This window comes from Harpia harpyja, chromosome 10 (genome assembly GCF_026419915.1).
Source record: "Harpia harpyja isolate bHarHar1 chromosome 10, bHarHar1 primary haplotype, whole genome shotgun sequence".
NCBI lineage: Eukaryota > Metazoa > Chordata > Aves > Accipitriformes > Accipitridae > Harpia > Harpia harpyja.
The window spans coordinates 46258202-46278977 of NC_068949.1; the positions used below are offsets into that span (position 1 = coordinate 46258202).

Sequence of the window (20776 nt, forward strand, 5' to 3'; positions counted from 1 at the left end):
AAGTTTTCTCAAGAATTTAATTACTTGTTGGAAAAAAATATTTGCAATTGCTAAAATGCTGAAAAAATAAATATTAACTGATTTGGCTCTTCTGGAGTGACCGATCAACAAAAAGTATGTAAAGTATTACCAACTTTCATCACTTTGGGTATAAAACTTTCTGAATTTTTGAAAATATTCCTGCCCACCAGCCTGCCGCGCATCCAACATTGCCGGAGAGGGAAGGGATGCCTGTGGCCAGCCAGCTGCCCAAGGCTCAGCCTGTCCGGCCACCCAAGGTGTGCAGCTTCCCTGGGAAAAACTGCTGCTTCTGCCCCTCTTCTGTCTCTGTGAAATCAGGCAGCCGTTCACAAGGCACTGATTCTAGCCTTAAAACCAGATTTCAATAGTAACATAAGCCTTGCAATCACTGAAGGAGATTACTGTGCGCTGTGCATTGCAGATGCACGTCCTTACATTTTTTACATAATATATCATTTTTGCTTACCCCTTATTTTCCAATTAAGCACGGCCTTTATTTTACAGTTACTATTTTCTCCTTGTGGTTGTGGCTGCACAAATTTTTAGGCAATCTCAAAACCCACTGGATTGGAAAAAGTGCTTACCTGCCTTGATGACACTCTCTAAGCCACAGCTGCAGAAGCCTGCCTTTACAAAAAGCCATGCTATCGTTTGAAAGAATGCATTTCAAACCATGCCAAGGGTGTGCAAGACACTGGGGGAATAAATCCTAGGCAAAATTTTGAGCAACCCAAGTCTCATATACAGGAAGAGAAGGGACCACTCTTCTTTTCCCTTCTCAGTCTGTCATCCTCCACTCAAGGGGCTATCAAAGGTTTTCCATCACCGCTCATAATGTCACTCTTCCTGCGGTCTGAGAATACAAGCCATCAACTCCTTATTTCTATCACCCTGTGTCCTGGTTTCAGCTGGGATAGAGTTAACTGTCTTCCTAGTAGCTGGTACAGTGCTATGTTTTGAGTTCAGTATGTGAAGAATGTTGATAACACTGATGTTTTCAGTTGTTGCTCAGTAGTGTTTAGACTAATGTCAAGGATTTTTCAGCTTCTCATGCCCAGCCAGTGAGAAAGCTGGAGGGGCACAAGAAGTTGGCACAGGACACAGCCAGGGCACCTGACCCAAACTGGCCAACGGTGTATTCCATACCATGGGACGTCCCATCCAGTATAGGAACGGGGAAGGGGGGGCAGGGATTCGCCGCTCGGGGACTGGCTGGGTGTCGGTCGGCGGGTGGTGAGCAATTGCACTGCGCATCATTTGTACATTCCAATCCTTTCATTATTGCTGTTGTCATTTTATTAGTGTTATCATTATCATTATTAGTTTCTTCTTTTCTGTTCTATTAAACCGTTCTTATCTCAACCCACGGGTTTTGCTTCTTTTCCCGATTTTCTCCCCCATCCCACTGGGTGGGGGGGGAGTGAGTGAGCGGCTGCGTGGTGTTTAGTTGCTGGCTGGGGTTAAACCACGACACCCTGCAATGTGTCCTCTATTTGCTCTTGTCCCAGCTCCCTCCTAGCAGTGATCAGAGATGCTTGCTGGCACAGGATCAGTTTGTGGCATTGCTGGCTGACCATGGATGAAGATGATGGATTTTCTGACCCCTGCCCCACATCGGGCACTCCTTCGCAGGGCAGGGAAGGCAGAGAGAGGCTGGACCGCCCGGACCCTCCGGCAGCAGGAGCTGGGAGAGGATCATGAGGCTGACTGCTAAGGTCTCATTCCAAACTAACCAATGATCTTAGGATACGATGCACTCTTTTCTAAAACTTGTAAATTAATTTTTTGTGCAAAATTTGATAATGATATATGTGAGCTCTAAAGGGATATATTTTATGTGGCCAGTGAACGTGTTGCAAAGCCTTTTTTGCCCTTAGTCATTCTTCAGCAAAAGGCCACGCACCTGATAATCTGAAGAGCTCTCATAACTTTTTTTCAGTAATAGATCACTAAAAATAGTTACATTTCAAATTGCTCAATAGTAACTTGATTGTGTGTGCACTGGCAAAAACTATCCCTGCTAGTCAGTAATGTTTTAGGGACTAATTTTAAAAAAACTCCTCAAATCAGGCTGAAATCTAGCAAAGAGCTTTTAGTTGGTAATGCTTTTGAAACACGTCCTGTCTAGATAGTCACAGTAAAAAATGACATGCAGTGCCATCTCCTTGGCTGCCCTAAAACCATATTAATTCCCCCACCCCACCAGCATCCCTCGGTGTATGCCTATGCAGCTGCCGTTGCAGTGCCTGCACGGACCTAAACACGGTCAGGACAGCTTTAAACCACCCGCTAAAATGTCTTGAGTTAGGACCTCTCTTAGTAACGCTTTACTGAACACACTGGCTACTGCTGAGAGCAGTTCTGTTTAAACTATTAGCCAATCTCTGCAAGATCGAGTCCTTTAGAGGGACCAAATACTGTGTAAAACACTATATATTGTATAATTTTTGTATTAATAAAAGTTATAAATCATAATCTCTAAAAATGCTACTTTCTTTGACTTTTCAAGCTGTTATTTGTTACAAAAATTGGCCCCACGCAGTATCCGATTCACCACAGACTGTCACAGTTCTCAGTATCTCCATGGACATGAAATGGACCATTTCTTTAATGGCATCGTACCGCCACAAGACACCTTAGTCAAACTGCACACCAACACACCATGGTACAAAAATATTTTATGGTTAAATTGGCAGGGGGTTCCTTAGGAGGGACCTGATAGTGGTAGTTGCAAGAAGGCTGTGGAAAACACCCAACAAACACATGAAGGTTTTTGATGGAAAAAGAGAAGCTAAGCTGTTTTAAAATGTTTGATGCCATAACATATGGATATCTTCCATACTATGTTTCCTGAATGCATTTCACGTTATCACGGACTTCCACTGTAGCTGCTCCCTAGGAGGCTCCCACGGACATCCAAGACCCCAGGAGGACGGGGAGAACGAGGCTCTGCGAGCACCTGAGGGCAGGCAGCCCCAGAAGGCAGAGGGAAAGGAGCTGCTCACCAGAGATTCACCAGGAACACGTGCTCGATTTCCTGCAGGATTTCCAGCTCTCTGAACACATTGCGAACCTCGTCTCTTTCGATGCACTGCTGTTTGTTCATGTACTTCATGGCATACATCTTCTCAGTGTCTCTCTTCTGCACAATACACACCTAAAGTACCACAGAAGGGGAAGAAAAAAGAGATTTAGTAAAATGCTTCATATCCTCATTTGCTGCTTTACCAGGCTGAGACCCACGCCGCTCAGCACTTCTACCCCGCTATCAAATATTCCTGATCCCTGGGCTGTGACTTGGGATCTGCAGACACCAGCATCCCTGCTCCAAGTGCAGTGCCTGTTCACTCATGTTTTGGGCACTGCACCACCCCACCCGGGCTGTCTTTCGCTGCACAGCCACACAAGAACTTCCTCGAGGATGTGACGGCCGGCTCCAGGGAGAGCTTTCCAGCAGGGAGAGGTGTCTGGGAGCCGTGGGAGAGAGCTTTGTGCTCACTGCCTCCGAATGGAGACCAGCTTCGGGCAACGGCGGGGCTTCTCTCCCAGCCTTGACTCCATTCTGCTCACATCCGCTGGCTGCCAACCTCCGGCAGATTGGTTTTAATCTACTGCGTACGTAGCTGTGCTCGGAAAGGTCAAAATAATCCCATTTGTTTCAGCAGAAAGTGACTGAAATGTACATTTGTTAACAACAACAAACACCGTGCCCCTAGAAAGGCAGCGGTACTCTGTCCCTGCAAGACACAGACCCTCCGTGCACGGACGGGGTTTTGTAACCCCAGAGCCCCCCCTGCACAGCCCGCCCAGGCTCCCAGCCCCACGGAGCAACGAGCCAACATGAAGGGGGATGTGTCCTTCCCCAGGCACGGACCGCGCTGCGGACCACGCTGCCTGCCGCTGTCCGGGTCCCTCCTGCCTCCCACCCCTGCCCGCTCTGCTCCCCACCGCACGGGATGGGACAGCCTGCTCTCGCGGCCGGGCAAGCAGGGGTCCACGGTGGGTCCCCGTCCCCACGAAACGTCCGCTTCCCACCGGCTGCTCGCAGCCATCCCCCTCCCGGGATGCAGAGCCAGCCCGGCCGGCAGCCCCTGGCCCGGAGGGAGAAGCCGGCCCCTGGCCCCGGCAGCCGCTCGGCCGACGGGCAGAAAGCCCGCTGGGCTGGCACGGGTTTCCCTGCCAGCATTGCCTTGGGAGTGCCTCCCTCCGTTCTTCTGATACTAACGACACCTTCATTACCAAGGTAACTATTTTTAAAAGAGCTAATTAGTTATCAAGGTAACTATTTTTAAGTGAACGAATGAAATTTCTACAGCTGCTATAATTACATCTGTCCTCTTTTAATTACCAGACATGCTCACGATTACAATGCGCTGGATATATTTTCATTGAAAAATAAGTAATTTGGCATTTTGGTCATACAGCCTTCACCCAGAGCAGCACAAGGAGGCTGATGTGGGGGTGGCTTCAGGCAGCTCCTTAGAGAGCAGGTCACACTTACACAGCACAAGAGCAAGTAAAGGGAGCTTCTGCAGACGGCAGAAAACATCGCAGACAGACGGGAGCCGCCGAACTCTTCCGCGCTTCTAAAATACTGCCATTAATAACCATTTGCAAGTACTAATGGCGCACAATATAATATCATCGAGGACACATTGCAGCAAGAAGGTGACAAAATAATAGGTGGTTATCATTAGCCTGATAAAAACATCCCAATTAGCGATGCACGCTGAAATTACGGGGATTATTTTGCAGTCGTCATTACAATTATGGTAAGAACGGAAAATTATGTATTGAAATAACTCCACACACACCTCAGACCTCACATTAAAGGCTCGTTCTCGGGCGGCTTGACCTGAGCAATTTTCTCTGGGTCAAACTCACGCTTGCCTGCGGCGGCACCAGCAAGCCCAACGCCCGCAAACGGCGCTTGGTCCTAAGAGTCATGTCCTGCGCAGGCAGCTTCGCCGAGGCAGGGCAGCCCGTGCCTCCGCACACCTCTGAGCTATCGGGTGAGAACGGGTGTCCCCAGCCCCGTCCCCCGCCAGGCACGGTCCCCTCCGGCGTCTGTGGGCGTGCGAAAGCTCACCGGCTATAGCTGCCAGGGACTGTTCAGAATACAAAAATGTAAGGCAAAACCCTTGCTTTGTGCAAACTTAATAATAATAATGAACTACCTGGCACAATGCAAGGCACCAGCAGGATCCAACCACTGCCTAAAGCAGACTAAACTGGTTGTACATTTAATAAACCAGGCAAAAATAACTTCATATTTTATAAATTCTTCGAGCAGAAAAGACCTAACAATATCCCTTTAAAACACGGTCATTGCTATATAACTTCTCTAAAAACAAACCTTTGAGTAACAGCCACCCAGGCGCTGAACAACATTCTTTCCTGCTTTCAGTTTATTTCGCATTATAGCTAGAAGCTCATTAATTTCTAAAATTTTTTTTTTTTTAGGTTGTGACTTGCAGTATCTTAACAGGCATTGCATTTTATATTTATGTCATTTGCTTTTTGTTTCTCTGCAGGGAAAATGGAAACCTAGTACAATAAATGAGAAAATGATGAAAACTTCTTGTACTCTGTAATCATAATAAATAGTTTTCTGAAATGGAACAGCATCACCTACATACAGAGCAATGCCAGTTTCAGGCGCTCTGGAAATTTTTGTTCTCTCTTTTCCGGAAAAGAACACTAACGTGGGCGTTGATGGAAACGTCCTTCTTGCAGCCAAGCCTCCCAAAACGCCGGGGGAGCAGGGGCAGCCACGTGGGATGAGCAGGAGCTGGCTGACCTGTGCAGGGTGGCCTGGGGCGCGTACCCGCCGGCGATGCATGGTCCCCGCTGCGGTGCTGCCCGATGGCACAGCTCCCAGGGCAGCGCACCCCACGGCCGATGGACGACCAGGGCGAGAGGGCACCTGCCCGGTGCCCCAGCTATGCTCTCTTTGTACCCCTATAGTTACCACAGCCGGTAATAGTCAATGGTCACGTTAATACAGCTCTTGGCGGGGATCTAACGCGAGTCGAATGAATGTCAGGACCGGTGCCGGTGCTGCCCCGGCCAGGCTCGGCCACTTAGGCCCTTTGCCACAGGCAGGAACCCTTCGTAAAATGCCCCTGGTTACAGAAATGTGCCCCCCCCAAAACGTCAGAGCCCCAACACCTATCTTTTCTGTTTTGTGCTTCTCCACTCATGCATCTGTTCCTGCAGAAGGAATAAACATCTACTTGGTAATAAGTCAGAGTGGTTTTTTAAATTGATATCAATCCATTTTCGAGCAGATCTACAATGCGAAGCAAGGCAAGAAAGCCGAAAGAAGAGACTACTTTGTCCTCGTTCTGCATAATGCGGTCCCTCACTGCACAAAGGAAATTTTCAGTGGTTAAATACAGCCATTAGAAAAAATTGTATGTAATGCTGCCAGATTTGCGAAGCAGAAGGCAGGCATCAGCTGGTAGTATATTGCTCAAGACATGGCACATAAAAGATTTAATAGAGTCCCAGATACCCTGAACATTCAGCTGCTGCCAAATGGTTTGTATACAGCTGCCTTTGCTTTTATTGCATTAAAAGCATAAAGGGTTTGGAGCTTGCATTTGCGATTCAGGACATGAGATGTGCATTTAATATCTCCCAGTTCGATCTCACTTTATGGGGCCCCAGACAATGACAACGCCCGTATTGTCACCATAGCTGGCAGCTTCTTCTCACCTGAATCTGGGACAATCTCGGTCTTCACTCAACAGCCCCAGCTATCTCATTAATTTAGAGGGGACTAATGATGACCATTGACCTAGGTGATATTGAAAAAGTAACAGGCAGGGAAAACTGACTCTTGGCTTTGAAATACTCACCTTTCTTTAAGGTAAGAGTTCTCATTAAAAAACGCAGTACATGAACAGAAGTGTTCAGAGCTGCCTCTCCACTTTGTGCACAAAGTTGGGTTTTATCAGCAAAAGCGGTCAAGGAGCCAGCCTGACTTTGTTCGACTTTTCATGAGCACCCAGGAGATTTTCGGCACTGCCTCTCCCGCCGGCAGACACACAGCACTGCTCCCTGCTGTCACACAGTAGCGCCTGGAGAAGGTCCCCAACCTCGTTTGCTGCAAAGCCGTCCCTGTGGCTTCCCATTGCCAAAACATCTCCCCTTCGTTTGAGCTGACGGTAAATCTGTCCATTTAAACTGCCCCAATAATCGATGAAGAGAGAGAGGTGTGAGAACAGCCAAAAAGGCAAGGGTTGGGAAGCCACGAGAAACCCCCGCGGCAGGAGCCAGGCACCCCACGGGGCGTTGGGTGCGGGGCAGCACGGTTGCATCCCTCCACGGCACCAGCACCGGGTGCCTCCAGGACTCCTCCGTGCTGTGCCGCGCCGAGCTCCGGCAATGCTCCCGCAGGGCAAACGGACACCGCACGGAAACGTGGCACAGCACCCAAAGCTCACCTGATTTTCCCATAGCATCTCAAAATCAAAGAGGGGGACAAAGGGACCAGCTTTAATTTGAGAACACACGAACAGCAGCCTCTGGAGTGGGAAAAGCTGGCACAGCTCTGAACCGCTGCCCTGGAGTCAGCTTGGTGGTGGCTGTTTTCACCAGCTTCCAACTGATCCAGGGAAAACATTAAGAATTTCAAATATCAGACCACAATTTAAGGTTTAGAAATCAAAACAAACATAAAAAATTAATATTGAGAGTAAATAAGTAGAACATATCTGAGGGACTTACACTTTTGACTGGTTCGTATTCTACTACCACCCACACCAGGATTGTAATTTGCAGGGACGAACCTTGCTCTTTTGGTAGGAAGCATACGCACCATTTACACTTTCACACAAACCTGACTTTAGGATAAAGTCTCAGGATAAACCTTAGTCTGTAGGATCAAAGTACTCTCTGTCACACCGTGGACTAAGCACCAAAAGCAGAAACAAAGTCCATAACCTGCCAGGAATTACTTGGCTTCTTATTCCCCTGCATCACTCATTGAGCTGTTGCTTACAAGAGTTATTTCTATTTTCCACCCAACCATGGTGTAGGTTGGCATGGAAATAGAGAGCCGGGATTTGGATGTTTTCTGGTGTCCAGGGGACTCAGACATTATGTCCTTTTTGGAAGTTTTTTTTGTTCTTGTTAATTTAGGATACTTTTCCCAATCACTGAAATTTTTGCTGCTCTGTACATTTTTCAGTCCAACTTGCCTTCTCTTAGGCAGGCTTTACCACTTCTCTTTAGAAATCCAATAACTTTTTTCCTGCTGATTCTGAAGGAATCCAATGGGCCGAAATCCCCACTCAGATGAAAGGTCATCTAATCATTTAATAGCATGTCCTGACCTATCTCAAACTAATTATAAAAGGGCAGCAAAATTTGTCTGGGCTCAAACAAAAGCAAGTAGTTTGCATTCTGGGCAGGATCTGCGGAGATGATAAATACTTGAGATTGCTTGATCTTGGCTGCACAAAGATTATTTTTTCCTTCTGCAAATGCAGATGTCATCTTAAATTAAGGCACCCGCGATCCTGTCCTCTGCAGGACATGACTGTCGCATCTGATGCAAATACCCACAGCTGGGTTCAAGAAATCTTCCTTTTGCTTCCGAACTGTGAGCAGTAGGTTTTCTTCTTGAATCTCTCAGTGGCTTCTGCCTTTGAAAGATGAGACAAATGTGCTGTAATCCTTACATACATAGACACTTTATTGACTTCGGCTGAGAGCCATCAGGAAGTTTCAGCGTACAAAGCTGGATTTCATTTATTTTGTTTTTAGAGCAGAGTCAAGGTTTAGCATTAGCAAGCACCACGCACCAAACATCAAACACCTTAATCCTACACGACAGTGAACCACAGCTGAACACTGCTTTAGCTTATAAAAATGCTTATTTGGAGTGGTTGCACCTTGCCCACATATATTGATTTCTCCTCCAGTCAGCTTCCACTGACTTCCATTGGGCATTTATGTCTGGACTCCCAGTGTGGAAAACCTACAAAACTCCAGTTAGATATTAAAAAAAGTCTCTGTATTTCCCTTTCTCTGGAGATGAAAAGCACTGCAGTTTTAAGTGGTCATTCTGGCAAAGGCTGTGACTCTGGGATGATGCATCGATCCCTCTGGTAGAGCTTATTTGATCCCAGCAGCTGTCTCCAACCATTAATCACCTGGAGCAGCAGTTTTCAGCTCTCAAAAATAAGCCAACCCCAACGAAGTCATGAGGAATTATCATAAGCAAAAGCACAACCAGAATCTGGCCCTAAGCTTTTACCCAGCAAAGGAAGTATCGAACACCTCTGACACCAACTGCCTCCTGCGCTGGTGGCCTAGGACCATGCACTGTCTCTGCCCAAGAACAGCAGCACAGAAGACATGAAGTACTGGGCAAAAACCCGGTCCAGCCTGCAGTGCTTCTGCTGTGCAAGCTCAGCAAGACCTAGCAGTTGCCAGGTCTGCCGGGTCCCACCGAGACGCAGGCTGCAGCAGGGGAGGACCTTGGCTGGACCACCGGCGGGGCTCATTCTCCTCTCTTGGGCTGCCGGAGCCAAATCCCTCCCCATTTTCCCCAATATCTATATAGCTGCCATTTTACTTGCAAGGTTGAAACTTGAAATGTGAAGCATAAACGTAAAATTGCCTGTGGCACCCAAAAGCATCAGTAGGCTTTGGGACTGCCTGAGGAAAAGAGCCTCTGCTACAGGGGACAGCATGGCAGGAGCCTCAGGGAGGATGTCGAGGAAATGGGAGATCTGCAGCCTCTGGAGCAGGAGGAACTAAGTTCTTCATTCTGAAGGGCCAGAAGCAGTAAGAAGACACCATGATGTATAAACAGCTCGAGCTTTTTTGAAGAACTGAGTTCAGTTTTGATCACTAAAAGTTACAGCAGAAATGGGGACAAAAGAGAAGAACTGGTAATCTGTGACAGAGCCATGTAAGCACGTGCTTACTGCAGCTCTGCTGAGACCACCCTGACCGCTGGGCTCACGGGGAATATCTGGGTTAAATACCAGTCACTCCAGTATGGCTGGAAACCACCTGCAGGTGCTCAGTGAGGGTTTGAGACTTTGAAGACACGCTACAAAACCAGGGACAAACAGTTTTTCCTTGCAGAGAAGAGCAAGAAGCTTGTGATTACTGGTTTCTTGCAAACCAGAGTGAGTTTGTAGAGCAAATAGAGACAGTAAAGCAAACCTCCCATACTGACTTTTAACAAGTTAATCTCCTTTAGACAAGCTTTCCTCTAACAACCCACCTGTTAAACCCAGACAACAAACCGTTCAATTCTTTAAAAGCAGCTATGTCTGATCAGCTGGAGGGAAATCACTGTCACACAGCCTTTAAAGAAAAGATGAAGAGGACTTTATTTGGCAATTAACGCCGCGATGGGCAGAGCGATGCCTGCGCAGGAGGAGAGCAGGACAGCAGCAGCACTGGCAGCGGGCAGGACAGGGCTGGCAGGCACGGCAGGCTGCGACCCCCCGGTCTCCCCCCGGCCCTCCAGGGACCAGTACCTCCGGGACCCCCTCTGCTTCACCATCTGAGAGCAGTTCTGTACCAAGAGCTGCAGACAGAATCTTGCCAATAATATAAAAAAAATTGAAATCACTCCTCAGCTGCTATCAGGAAAGTAACAAACAGGGATCGTGCTATTCTGAAGAGAAACTGAAGGCATTTGACATGGCCACGGTTGCACAGGACGCAGTATCAGTTACCCTGTCATTTAAAAGCAATCTTCGCATCCATTTTGTATTATGATGGCACTGATGGTAATTGAAATATAATCTTTGCTTGGTAATTAACATCTGTGTAACACTTGTAATTAAAAAGATAATATTAACTTGTTCTACAGTTCTCATAAATATTAAGGATAAAACCAGCTAATCAAATTTTTTTTTTAGGCATAGCCAAGATAGCAAAGCTTAAAGCTGCCTCCTAGGTGTATTTGCAGTGATATAATTAAAATAGCACGGATTCATTAAGCACATGAACCATGGTGAGCAGCTGGATGAAGCTCTGCTGGAAGCATCTACCTGCTTCCCACAGGCCTGTCCATGACATTTGTGTCCTACCAGGAAGGACCCCAGGATGAAGGTACGGCACTCCACACAAGCCCAGGCGTGGGTGGACACGAAGGGGATGGCGACTCTGCCAGGGCCATGGCCGTGAACCACCAGCACGGCCCCGTGCTCCCTGGCTTGGGCTGTCCCAGCTGCTCATCCGTTGCTGCTGGGTACCGGCCGCCAGCCGTCAGCGCGGTGAAGGGGGCCAGACTCAGTCTGCAAACGATGGGCTCCACCTGGAGCCAGGACGGGTCCGTTCCCAAGTCCTCCCTATCCGGCCAGGGGCATGGTCCCTGGAGGGCCACCAGTGACTGGAAGTGGCCTGCGCCAAAACCATCCCCTGTCTTCTCTTGGGGACACTCCCTTGGTCAAAACCTCCTTTGATCCCTCTAATTACCATGCTGGTTCCCAGCTACTGCCTTGTGACAACCCATGGAAAACAGCACCTCCTACAAAGCCATAAAAGCACATGAGTTATGCGTAGTATCAGGTGTGAACCGCTGACAACCTCCACCGAACATCACCTCAAATATATCAAATCAGATTTATCTAATCAAAAGCGTTCTCAAAAAGGCAACAGTCGTGTTGACTCTGGCAGAAGCAATGACCTGGCAGCTGGGTCCTGGGCATCTGACAGGACTGCCCAGCTCTGCAGATGTTCTCCTCTCCCAACACCCAGAAATGAGAAAACAAGGAAGGACAAACAGACAGATGTGCTCTCTCGAGCATGGCTGGAAGTGCAGCTATGGGCAGCACGATGCTGTGTGCCTTAGGCAGGATGAATCATGAACAAAAAGTAAATTGATAATTACCTGATACGCAGGACAGTAAAATCAACTGATCTAAGGGGAAAGGGCTGGGGCTGAAGACCACAGGTACCCCCACCCAGAAACATCTCCCCTACAAGAACAGGTTCAGAAGAGGCACCCAACATCTCAAGGATGCTGGTCCCTTGAAGGTGTTCTGCCCCCGCGGCTGCTGACCCAGAGCTTGGCTCAATGAGCACAAGAGGCTGGAAATGCTAAAGGCAGCCGGCACGGCAGGAGCCTGAGCAGCCCCTCACCATCCCTTCAGGGCTGGTCCTGGTGGAGAGTGTTCTGGGCAAGATGGAAAATTTCAGACCTGTCCCTAGAAGTGCTCCTCTGACGATGTTGTTGGCCAGTGGGCAATGGGTCTGGTGCAATCCAGAGGGACCTCGCGGCACCTTGCTGTGAGCCCGTGGCTGCGGTGAGAGCCCCGCAGCTCCAGCAGCCGAGATGCCCCGGGGAGGCTGCACCACCGCGGCCGGAGGCAACGTCCTGGGAGCAGGACCGCAGCTGCACACAGCTTAACCCGTGACACTTACCCCACACTCAGCAGGGACACGTTACTATAATACTGTCTGATCCTGAATAAAAACATACTTTGAAACAATCAAAAACCTTCATTGCTTGATTATGCAGCTTATTTAACCAGAACTTTGTCCTGGGAACAGTTTTGACAGCAGTGTCTCTGGCAGTGTTTTTCCCAACTATTATCTCCAGCACACAAAGACCCATTTACAAGAATGGGACATCTGCAGCTCTGGTCCCAGCGCCAATCTGCACAGTAATCTTCCGTATTATGCCATGTTGACGAACCAGGCTCGGTGACACAAACACGCGGGCGGCTGCTGGCCGTGACGACAACGCTCCACTGCCTTTCCACATCTCTCTGGCTTTCGGTCGTGCCTCTGGACTGGATCGGGCCGATGGCACTGCTCAGGGCCAGGCCTGCACGGCAGAGCCTCCCTGCGTTTGGATGCTCACCTACGCGGTTGTGGTCCTCAAAACAACAGACACTTCCAGGTGTAACGCTCACGTCGCTGCTCCTACCTGCTTCCACAACTGGCCCAGGTGAGATGCCGACATTCACAGACTGGGGGCACATGGCACAAACAGGTACCTACTGCTACTTCTCTGCTGTTGTTTGCAAATACCCCCCCCATCTTTGGGCTCCTGACGGCCACAGCAGCGGGCACACCAACTCCGTATGGCTGATCTCCAGCCTTCATGGAGGGGTCCGTGCTGTGCACATCTGCAGGGGTACGCCCCGGTACGGGCACCTGGCCTCCGGATACACCTGGTACTGTGGCAGCTTTTCTGCAATTAATGGTTTCAGCCAGCTGGGACCACTTTATAGCTACATCTCTATGAATAACAAGAAGAATTTTAATAATGCAGTCTCTCCTTCAGATGCAAAGGTCAGAACCAGAACCTATCTACTCAGGTATAAAGCAAATTAAAAGGTGTGAAGTTGCAGTGAATGGAAAATAACTGAGATCCTCAGGAGCCATGTTCTAAGTACAAGGTTACCAGCTCAACAAATCTTCAAGAGCTGATTTTGTTTTCTATTCCAAACACCTTACCACATTTCACTCCTTAAGGTATTTTTCACAGAGTCTTATGACTTTACTTTTTCCCTGCTGAAAAGTTGTGCTTTATCACAGGATTGATGAAGGACTGGTTTGTCAGAACACCATAAATCATTAAAATCTCTTTAATTCAGTACTGCTATTTGCTAGAGCCAAGCTGTAACAGTAGCTGATAAAACTTTTATTCATAGCAAGCCTGTTGGTGTTTTCAGGTCATGTCAACACTTCCATTAAAAATCTCCTTCTCAGTTGCTTACGCTAGAGACAAAAACCTCTTCTGACCCAAAATAAAACCTGCTGTTCAAGATCACACCTCAGCGTGCCATACATCAATAACTTCAACTCTGTAGTCTTAAGCATGTGTTCATGTTCTTCTCATACAAATCTGCAGACCTCCTTGAAGCTCAACAGACCTGTATGGATTTATATCACCTACGAACATGGCCAGCCCGCTGTGTACCAGGAAAGTAAAACACATCTCATAGGTATAGCTGGGAGTGTGCTCAAAACACATGCAAAACTAGGCTTGCCGTATTTTTTTTTTTTCTTCCTGCAAATGAACCTTATTTCTGTCTTGCTGTTGACATAAATGGCACACAACTAGCACACTGAAACTATGTCAGGAAAAGCTCTCCTTATTGGCACCTGTACACAGCAAGCGGGGAGCCGAGTTTTTCTAGTTGGTGCCTATCATGGAATATTTCCCAATTTTCCTGCAAGAACTCATGAGAGGGGGATGCAGAATGTTATCTACATGCTCTGAACCCTATGATTTAAAGCAATTTTAGGGGGTCCAGATTAAGCACTTCCTTTTAATGTCACGCTGGGAAAATAACATCTCGTCAGACATTAAGCAGATGTTTCTATAATCGAGTTTTGGATATGGCTGATTATTTGACTTGCAGCTCCAAAAAACATGTAGACTTCTTTACCTCCTGGGAGACATTAATCCAAATAAACAAGGAAAAACTAAAGGAGTGACAGCATATAAACCTAAGAAACAAAAAAGCAAAAGGAGCATTTTTCTTTACTTTTGTTTGTCCTCGTTCTCCACCCTCTCCCCTCTTGCACGCCAGCTATGTAGTCTCATCGTTTGATAGAAATTACAGTCAGTCAGGAATCTCAAAATCTGATGTGTTTACCAAATTTTAGAACAAAAAATGTAGGCATTTTGCATCATCCTTTGGTCATAGTCTTGGGCACATGTCTTCGATGTAGCATGGCCTGCATTTGCTGACCTTAAAGACACAGAGTAGGAGACCCTCACTGAGGAGGTTTCAAAGTGGACAGAACTGTGTTTCCCACTGTATGGATGGCTCTGCTGAGAGCTGGGAGGAGGAAAAACAGGGAGATGTGTTCTGGAGCTGTCACGCTTCCTACGGAAAGGCTGTTAGGCATCTAATTTTTTGTGTAGCTTTAATCACACACTCATATCTCTGCTAGGCTTTTCTGGCTTTAATATTATTTAAAGAAGAAAGGTGAAAAATCAGACCAACCTGCAGAAATACCTGAAGACACCATGACCCATCTTCTTTCTGCCTTTTGGATGGATCCAAACCGGGATCCATCATTTACTCCATCTCAGCAGCACTCCATGGATTTACATGAGGATCTGGACCCCTGTATATAACTACAGTTAACAAGTATTTTCTGAATAAAATGTGGAAAGTACATCTTCCTATGGTTGACATACATTTTGAGTTAAGTTTTGTATTTGGAGTCATCTTTCATTACAGCCATGATTACATTCTGTGATGTTTCATATGCTGGTCAAAGAGGCAGACAAAATGATTTTTTTAGTTACATATTTGATAAAACTTGGGAACACAGAGAAATCTAATTATTTCCAATGAAAAATGGAGGGCTTTATTTAATCTCTGAACATAAATTAATGTTGAAGCTTTTCCTGATCCCAAGGCAAGAACACTCACTGTGCTATTTCGAAAAACCTCATCACTCATCTTGAAATGGCGCTGCCAGGCGATGGCATTGAGAGCAATGTGGCCTAACGTCTTCGTTTGTAGTGCTGCCGCAACGTGCCTCCCAGGCACCAAAGTTTCCATTCTGCGCTGAAGTAAATAAATATGGGAATAGCTTTTCAACTAAGAAGGAAGGGGATACTTGTGTTTCACAGTGCAAAACCTTCAGGAGGAATAATGCCACTTGCAGCCAAATGCTTAATTTTTCATTGGCAGAAGATTGCTTCATTGTGCTGATGTGTTTACCACCAAATTGCTACAACGGGATCTGCCCTGGTAGGCATTTCGTCTAGTGAAGGTCCTCTGTACTGAAAGACTTTTTCAGCACCAGGCCCAAGGTTTTCCAAAGAAAGGTTAAGAGCTATCACACCGCAGACACCAGTGCCTAAGATGCCAACAAATTGTGAAGTGACTCCCAGCATAAAGGTGAGCAAAGCTCACTTCAGTTCAGTAAAAACAGCTAAGAAAACCTCCCAAACTTTAATATCAGCTGTCAGGTCTGCCACCTGGCAGTCAGAAATCAAAATAACTATAAACAATTGTTACTTGACAGTAAATACCTCTGTGCACATACTGTGCATGTTGCACACAGCATTAATTTCTCCATCAACTGCTGCACCACTCTCCAGGTTTAAAGTCAGTAACTTGGCTGGATGGAAGTTTGGCCAGAGTATAGTCCCATCTGTTCACATTTGCTTTTCAATATTGCAATAAAATCCCTAGTATCTTTCCCTCGGGAAAAGGGGCAGTTCAAACCTAGACCTTGCAGGACCTGACCAAATACAGCTTTATTTTCCCTTTGTCCTACACTATCAACGCAAAGCATTTGGAGGGGCACCAACAGAGACGATACTAAGGAACTATCACACTATACAAATAGCAAAAGCGTCAGTGAGAAAATATCATCTTGGAAGGGACAGGATTAATGATAATTTGTGGTTAAGACCAACTTAGCATGCCTAGCACAACTCTATTAACTACTGATGAATTTCATTGTGACCATGGTTGACCCTTCCTTTAGAAAAAGCAAGAAAGTGAATGTTATGGCAGCTCCTCAAGGAGATGTCTCCTCCAACTCCAGTGTTGACCTCCACATATGCAGGAAGTCAATATACAAAATATACCGAGTCCCTTCTCCACGAGGAATCTCTTGCAATTCTTCTAACAATCGATTTCTGCTACGTCTGGCTGGAGAGAGCCGTGTCTCCTGGAAGAGACAGCTGTCGATGCTGGGGAGATGGAGGTCCCTTCCAGATAGGGGGCACAGGGGATGTTCCCCAGCCTGGACATGGACAAACCCTCCGCTCCTCCTGGCTGGTCTCCTTCCTCCGTCACTGCGGCCACCCCACCGGCTGAGCCTGAGCAGATGGGTCACCAGCAGACAAGGGGCTGCCTCCACCCTGTTCCCAAGGAGCCACAGCACTGCTTCGCAAGTCTTTCTATCAAACCTACCAAACAGTCCTTAATTATATCATATTACCAAAATGAAGAAAGATGCTTCAAGCATTCAACAGCAGAGAAGAGGATCTTCCTACTGCGACTCTCCTATTAGGCATCTATGGAGCTTTTATGCCTCCACTCATTAATGCTGCTGAGTTATTCACCACCTCTCAAGTGGCCCATCATCATGCATGTCTCCATGAACATCAGACAGCACTTACTGAGCTGACTCATCGCTGTGACTTCAGCCTGGCCGCCCAGAGGAGCCAGCAGCTACCCAATCCAGCCCTGCAAGACCAATGGCAAGCAGATCGATTCCATAGCAACCTGTGCTCACTGCATTAATGGCACAGGGCATCAGGAAGGGGCAAGTCAATACCTGAGCTCATCGCTGCTGCTGAGCAGCAGTGCTTGAACACGGCTTAAATTCTGCCTCGATCCTGGAGGCATAGCCCAGAAGACAAGCTGCTGCCGAGAAAGGTCTCCAGTTGGAGTACTCTGCCCAGGAACAACCCTGCATATCTTATTCTCTCTGATAAGCAAAAAGATAATAGCAGGGGGCTAAAATCTAGTTTTCTCATCTTATGCAAATGTTCTCCTTTAAGTTTGCATTTGAATGTATTTCCCTGCTGAGAAATAAGGCAGAGCAGAGCAGAGCTGAGAGCCTCAGGATGCAGCACGACGCACGGACCTCTGCAACAAGCACACACAGTGCACTATTTCATAACAAGATGAGCGGTGGCCAAACAAAGCTCCTACATCCTTGCTAAATGGCACTTGTCAAAATGGCAGCTGTGAAGAATGGGTTGGTTGTTATTTAGTCTTCAGTATGGTTTGGTTTAACTGCACCATTTGCTGAATATGAGCAGATATATATTTTACACTGCATTGCCCTTTATTTAAAGGAATTTTTGGCACTTACTTTTAAAAAGAATTTTTAGATCAAAAGTAATAATATAGCACAACAATCTTACTGCAACTCTGTGAGGGAACATTAACAGAAGGATTCTTGATGGATTTTGTACATAAATAGTAACTAAACAGGAGGTGAGAGTGAAAAGCAGAGACACAAAAGACTTCTCTTTAATAAATACTGTTACTTTTCTTTCTTTTCTTTCTTTAAAAAAATCTCATGTGTTTACAGTCCAGAGTGTTTTCCTGAGGGAGGCAGAATTCCTGATCATACAGAAAAAATACAGTTTATCACAACCGTGATGCATCAATAAGAATAAAAAAAGTATAAAACATCAGAAAAGCATATTTGCAATTGTCAAAGCGAGACTGTAGTTAAAGTTTTATTTCAGAGAACAAAATCTCCAGTTTGTATGAAAATGGAAAGCACTGAATTTAGAATTCATCAGTGTTCACATTCCTGATCTTTCAATTTTATGAGACTTTTGAAAGAGCTATTATTTTTGCTATCCACGTTATATATATAAATGTCTAGAACTTTTCAGCAGGTGACCCTTGCTAGGTTGTATCTGACAGCCCCTCACTGCCCTGACAGCACCTGCACCACCACAGAGCGGTCATATTGCACCCTGGGGTTGGCCAACAGTGTTATTAATGGACAGACAGACAGAGGAAAGCGCCATTCAGGGACTCAAATCCCCCCAGAACTGCATCCTATTACCTATGCTGCTCACAAAACTTGTCCTTTATTTCATAGCCATTTTCTCAGAAGCTCTTTGCTTGTGACAGGCTGAGCAGCTTGACCTTTCCCTCTACCCATTCTTCGCTTCCCTGCCTCCCCAATGCCAAAAGCAGTATTTAGCAGAAAGATACAGCAATAGAGACAAAAAAAGAGCAGGTACCTAATGACAGAACAGAATACAGCTGAGACATGAGAATTGGTCATTTTTGTCTCTTCCACCCCAAATCCATAAATCTTGGGCAGAGAATGAAATGAGAACAGAGAAGTCCCAGTGCACAACTTCTGATAGTGTGCTTGGACATGTTAGGAGGAAGTTTTTCTGCTTCTGAAGAGCAGCGGGGTCTCCAGGACGCTGGGCAGGACATGCCCAGCTCTGCTCTGAAACAAGGCATGTTCACACGCTTGGCTGAGCCCTGCACTCGTGTATGCTGGGTACTCCGTGCGAGGGACTCAGCCAGCTCATCCGCTGCAACGGAGCGAGGTTTTGTGTGTCTGTACAAACATCTGCACTGCACTTGGCTGAATTAATTAATTGTCAGTGAGCAGCCAGACAAGTATCAAGCTTCTGAGAAACTGGAGAGAGCAGCAACTCTTCGCCACTTGTTACTGGCAAAATGTCACCCTTTGTGCAACAAATATGCATTGCTGGCTTCCTTAAATGTTTCCTAATGAAGTAGGTATTCTATACAACGTAGGTCAATTTTTCAGGAAGCTTTTTTGAGTCAGTCAGAGAATGAAAATACTCATGAAAATATCCAATATGTTGTACTTCGACAATTCTGGCCATTTTCTGACCACAGCACATGGGCCTCAAATGTCATGGCGTTCACATACTGTCCAGCTGAACAAACAGCAGCACCGCGCCGACCAAAGGACTTGGTAGCAGGCTCAGACGTCAGCATAAAAAGGAAAGGTGTATCAGAAACACTTTTACCTGTATTTACACCAAATGACTCCAGGATCCCTAGATTTTGTAAGGAATACGGTCAGACACAATGATTTTAAGCAACACCATAACTAACCATGACTGAGGCTAACCTGGCTAGATTCATAAGGCAAATTGTATAGCTTTTACAATACAATTAGGTGGTGAGACTGTAAGGCTCATTTGCTTCCCAGGGAATAAAAGTTATAAATAATATATACTGAAAAGTAAAACAGGATTTTGATTTGTTACCCTGACCTATGGAACTGGGTTCTACTGGGAGAGCAATGATAGGTAGGTAGGTAGATACATGCATATGTATATGTATACACACCTACACAAACACACAGAGCTTATGATGGATATTAGGTGCTGCCTTCCTTTTTTGGATCATTGGCCGTTTTGGGGCCTGGAAAACCACAGCCCTTTTGCAAAAGGACGTCTTATGTCAGCAACGTGTCCTGCCACTTTTGAAGGACAGATATGCATACAGGGGTACCTGGGTCATTACACAGTTTAAGAAATAGTATGTAGTTCAAATCTATAACGTTGGTGCTTCCTCCCTTTGGGGCCAACGATCCAAAAAAGGAAGGCAGCACCTAATATCCATCATAAGCTCTGTGTGTTTGTGTAGGTGTGTATACATATACATATGCATGTATCTACCTACCTATCATTGCTCTCCCAGTAGAACCCAGTTCCACAGGTCAGGGTAACAAATCAAAATCCCGTTTTACTTTTCAGATTCAGTTCCACAACAGTAAAGCAGCATCTCTTGACTGCATCACTACTGAGTTACCACTTGGGATGTGCTCGCCAGCGTGGGGACAGGGATCAAAGGCCAAGGTGCACAGGAACACAGGAAAAGGTGCTCAGAGGCTGATGCAGAGGGTCACCAAACTCTGAACCCATGCAAAACAGAAATGGTACGTAAATAGAAATGAAATAGAAATGGTACATAAAACCAACACAGAGATCTCTGCAGACTCAGCTGGTTGGTGTGCCACTCGGGGCAGCCAGACGCTGGGCAATATGACGGTCATGGGAGGGAGGAGACTCCATCCCAAGCAAAAGTAACAAGAAATGCACTCTCATGGTCTCCCTGACCTTGTCACATGAAATACCCAACCCTACACAACATTTCCGATCTACCTCTAAAGGTCTATTCCACAATGACAACAACTTTTTCCACATCCTCTTTTTGCCTGTCTCCAGAATCCATCAACATGGTTCACCTGGGGAACAAGGCAACCACTACCTAATTCTTAGAAGACTGGAAATGAGGCAATTTCAAAGGAGAAAGGCAGG

At 46.4% G+C, this 20776-nt stretch overlaps 1 protein-coding gene across 2 annotated transcripts in view; it reads right to left on the bottom strand.

Annotated features, from left to right (window-relative positions):
• The window catches only part of STK32C (serine/threonine kinase 32C), a 97064-nt gene that overhangs the window by 14204 nt on the left and 62084 nt on the right, over positions 1–20776 (bottom strand). For both annotated transcript variants that reach the window (XM_052799797.1, XM_052799796.1), the window contains one exon: positions 3027–3178. In XM_052799797.1, coding sequence (XP_052655757.1) covers positions 3027–3178 — 152 coding nt within the window. The remainder of the gene's footprint in view (positions 1–3026; positions 3179–20776) is intronic.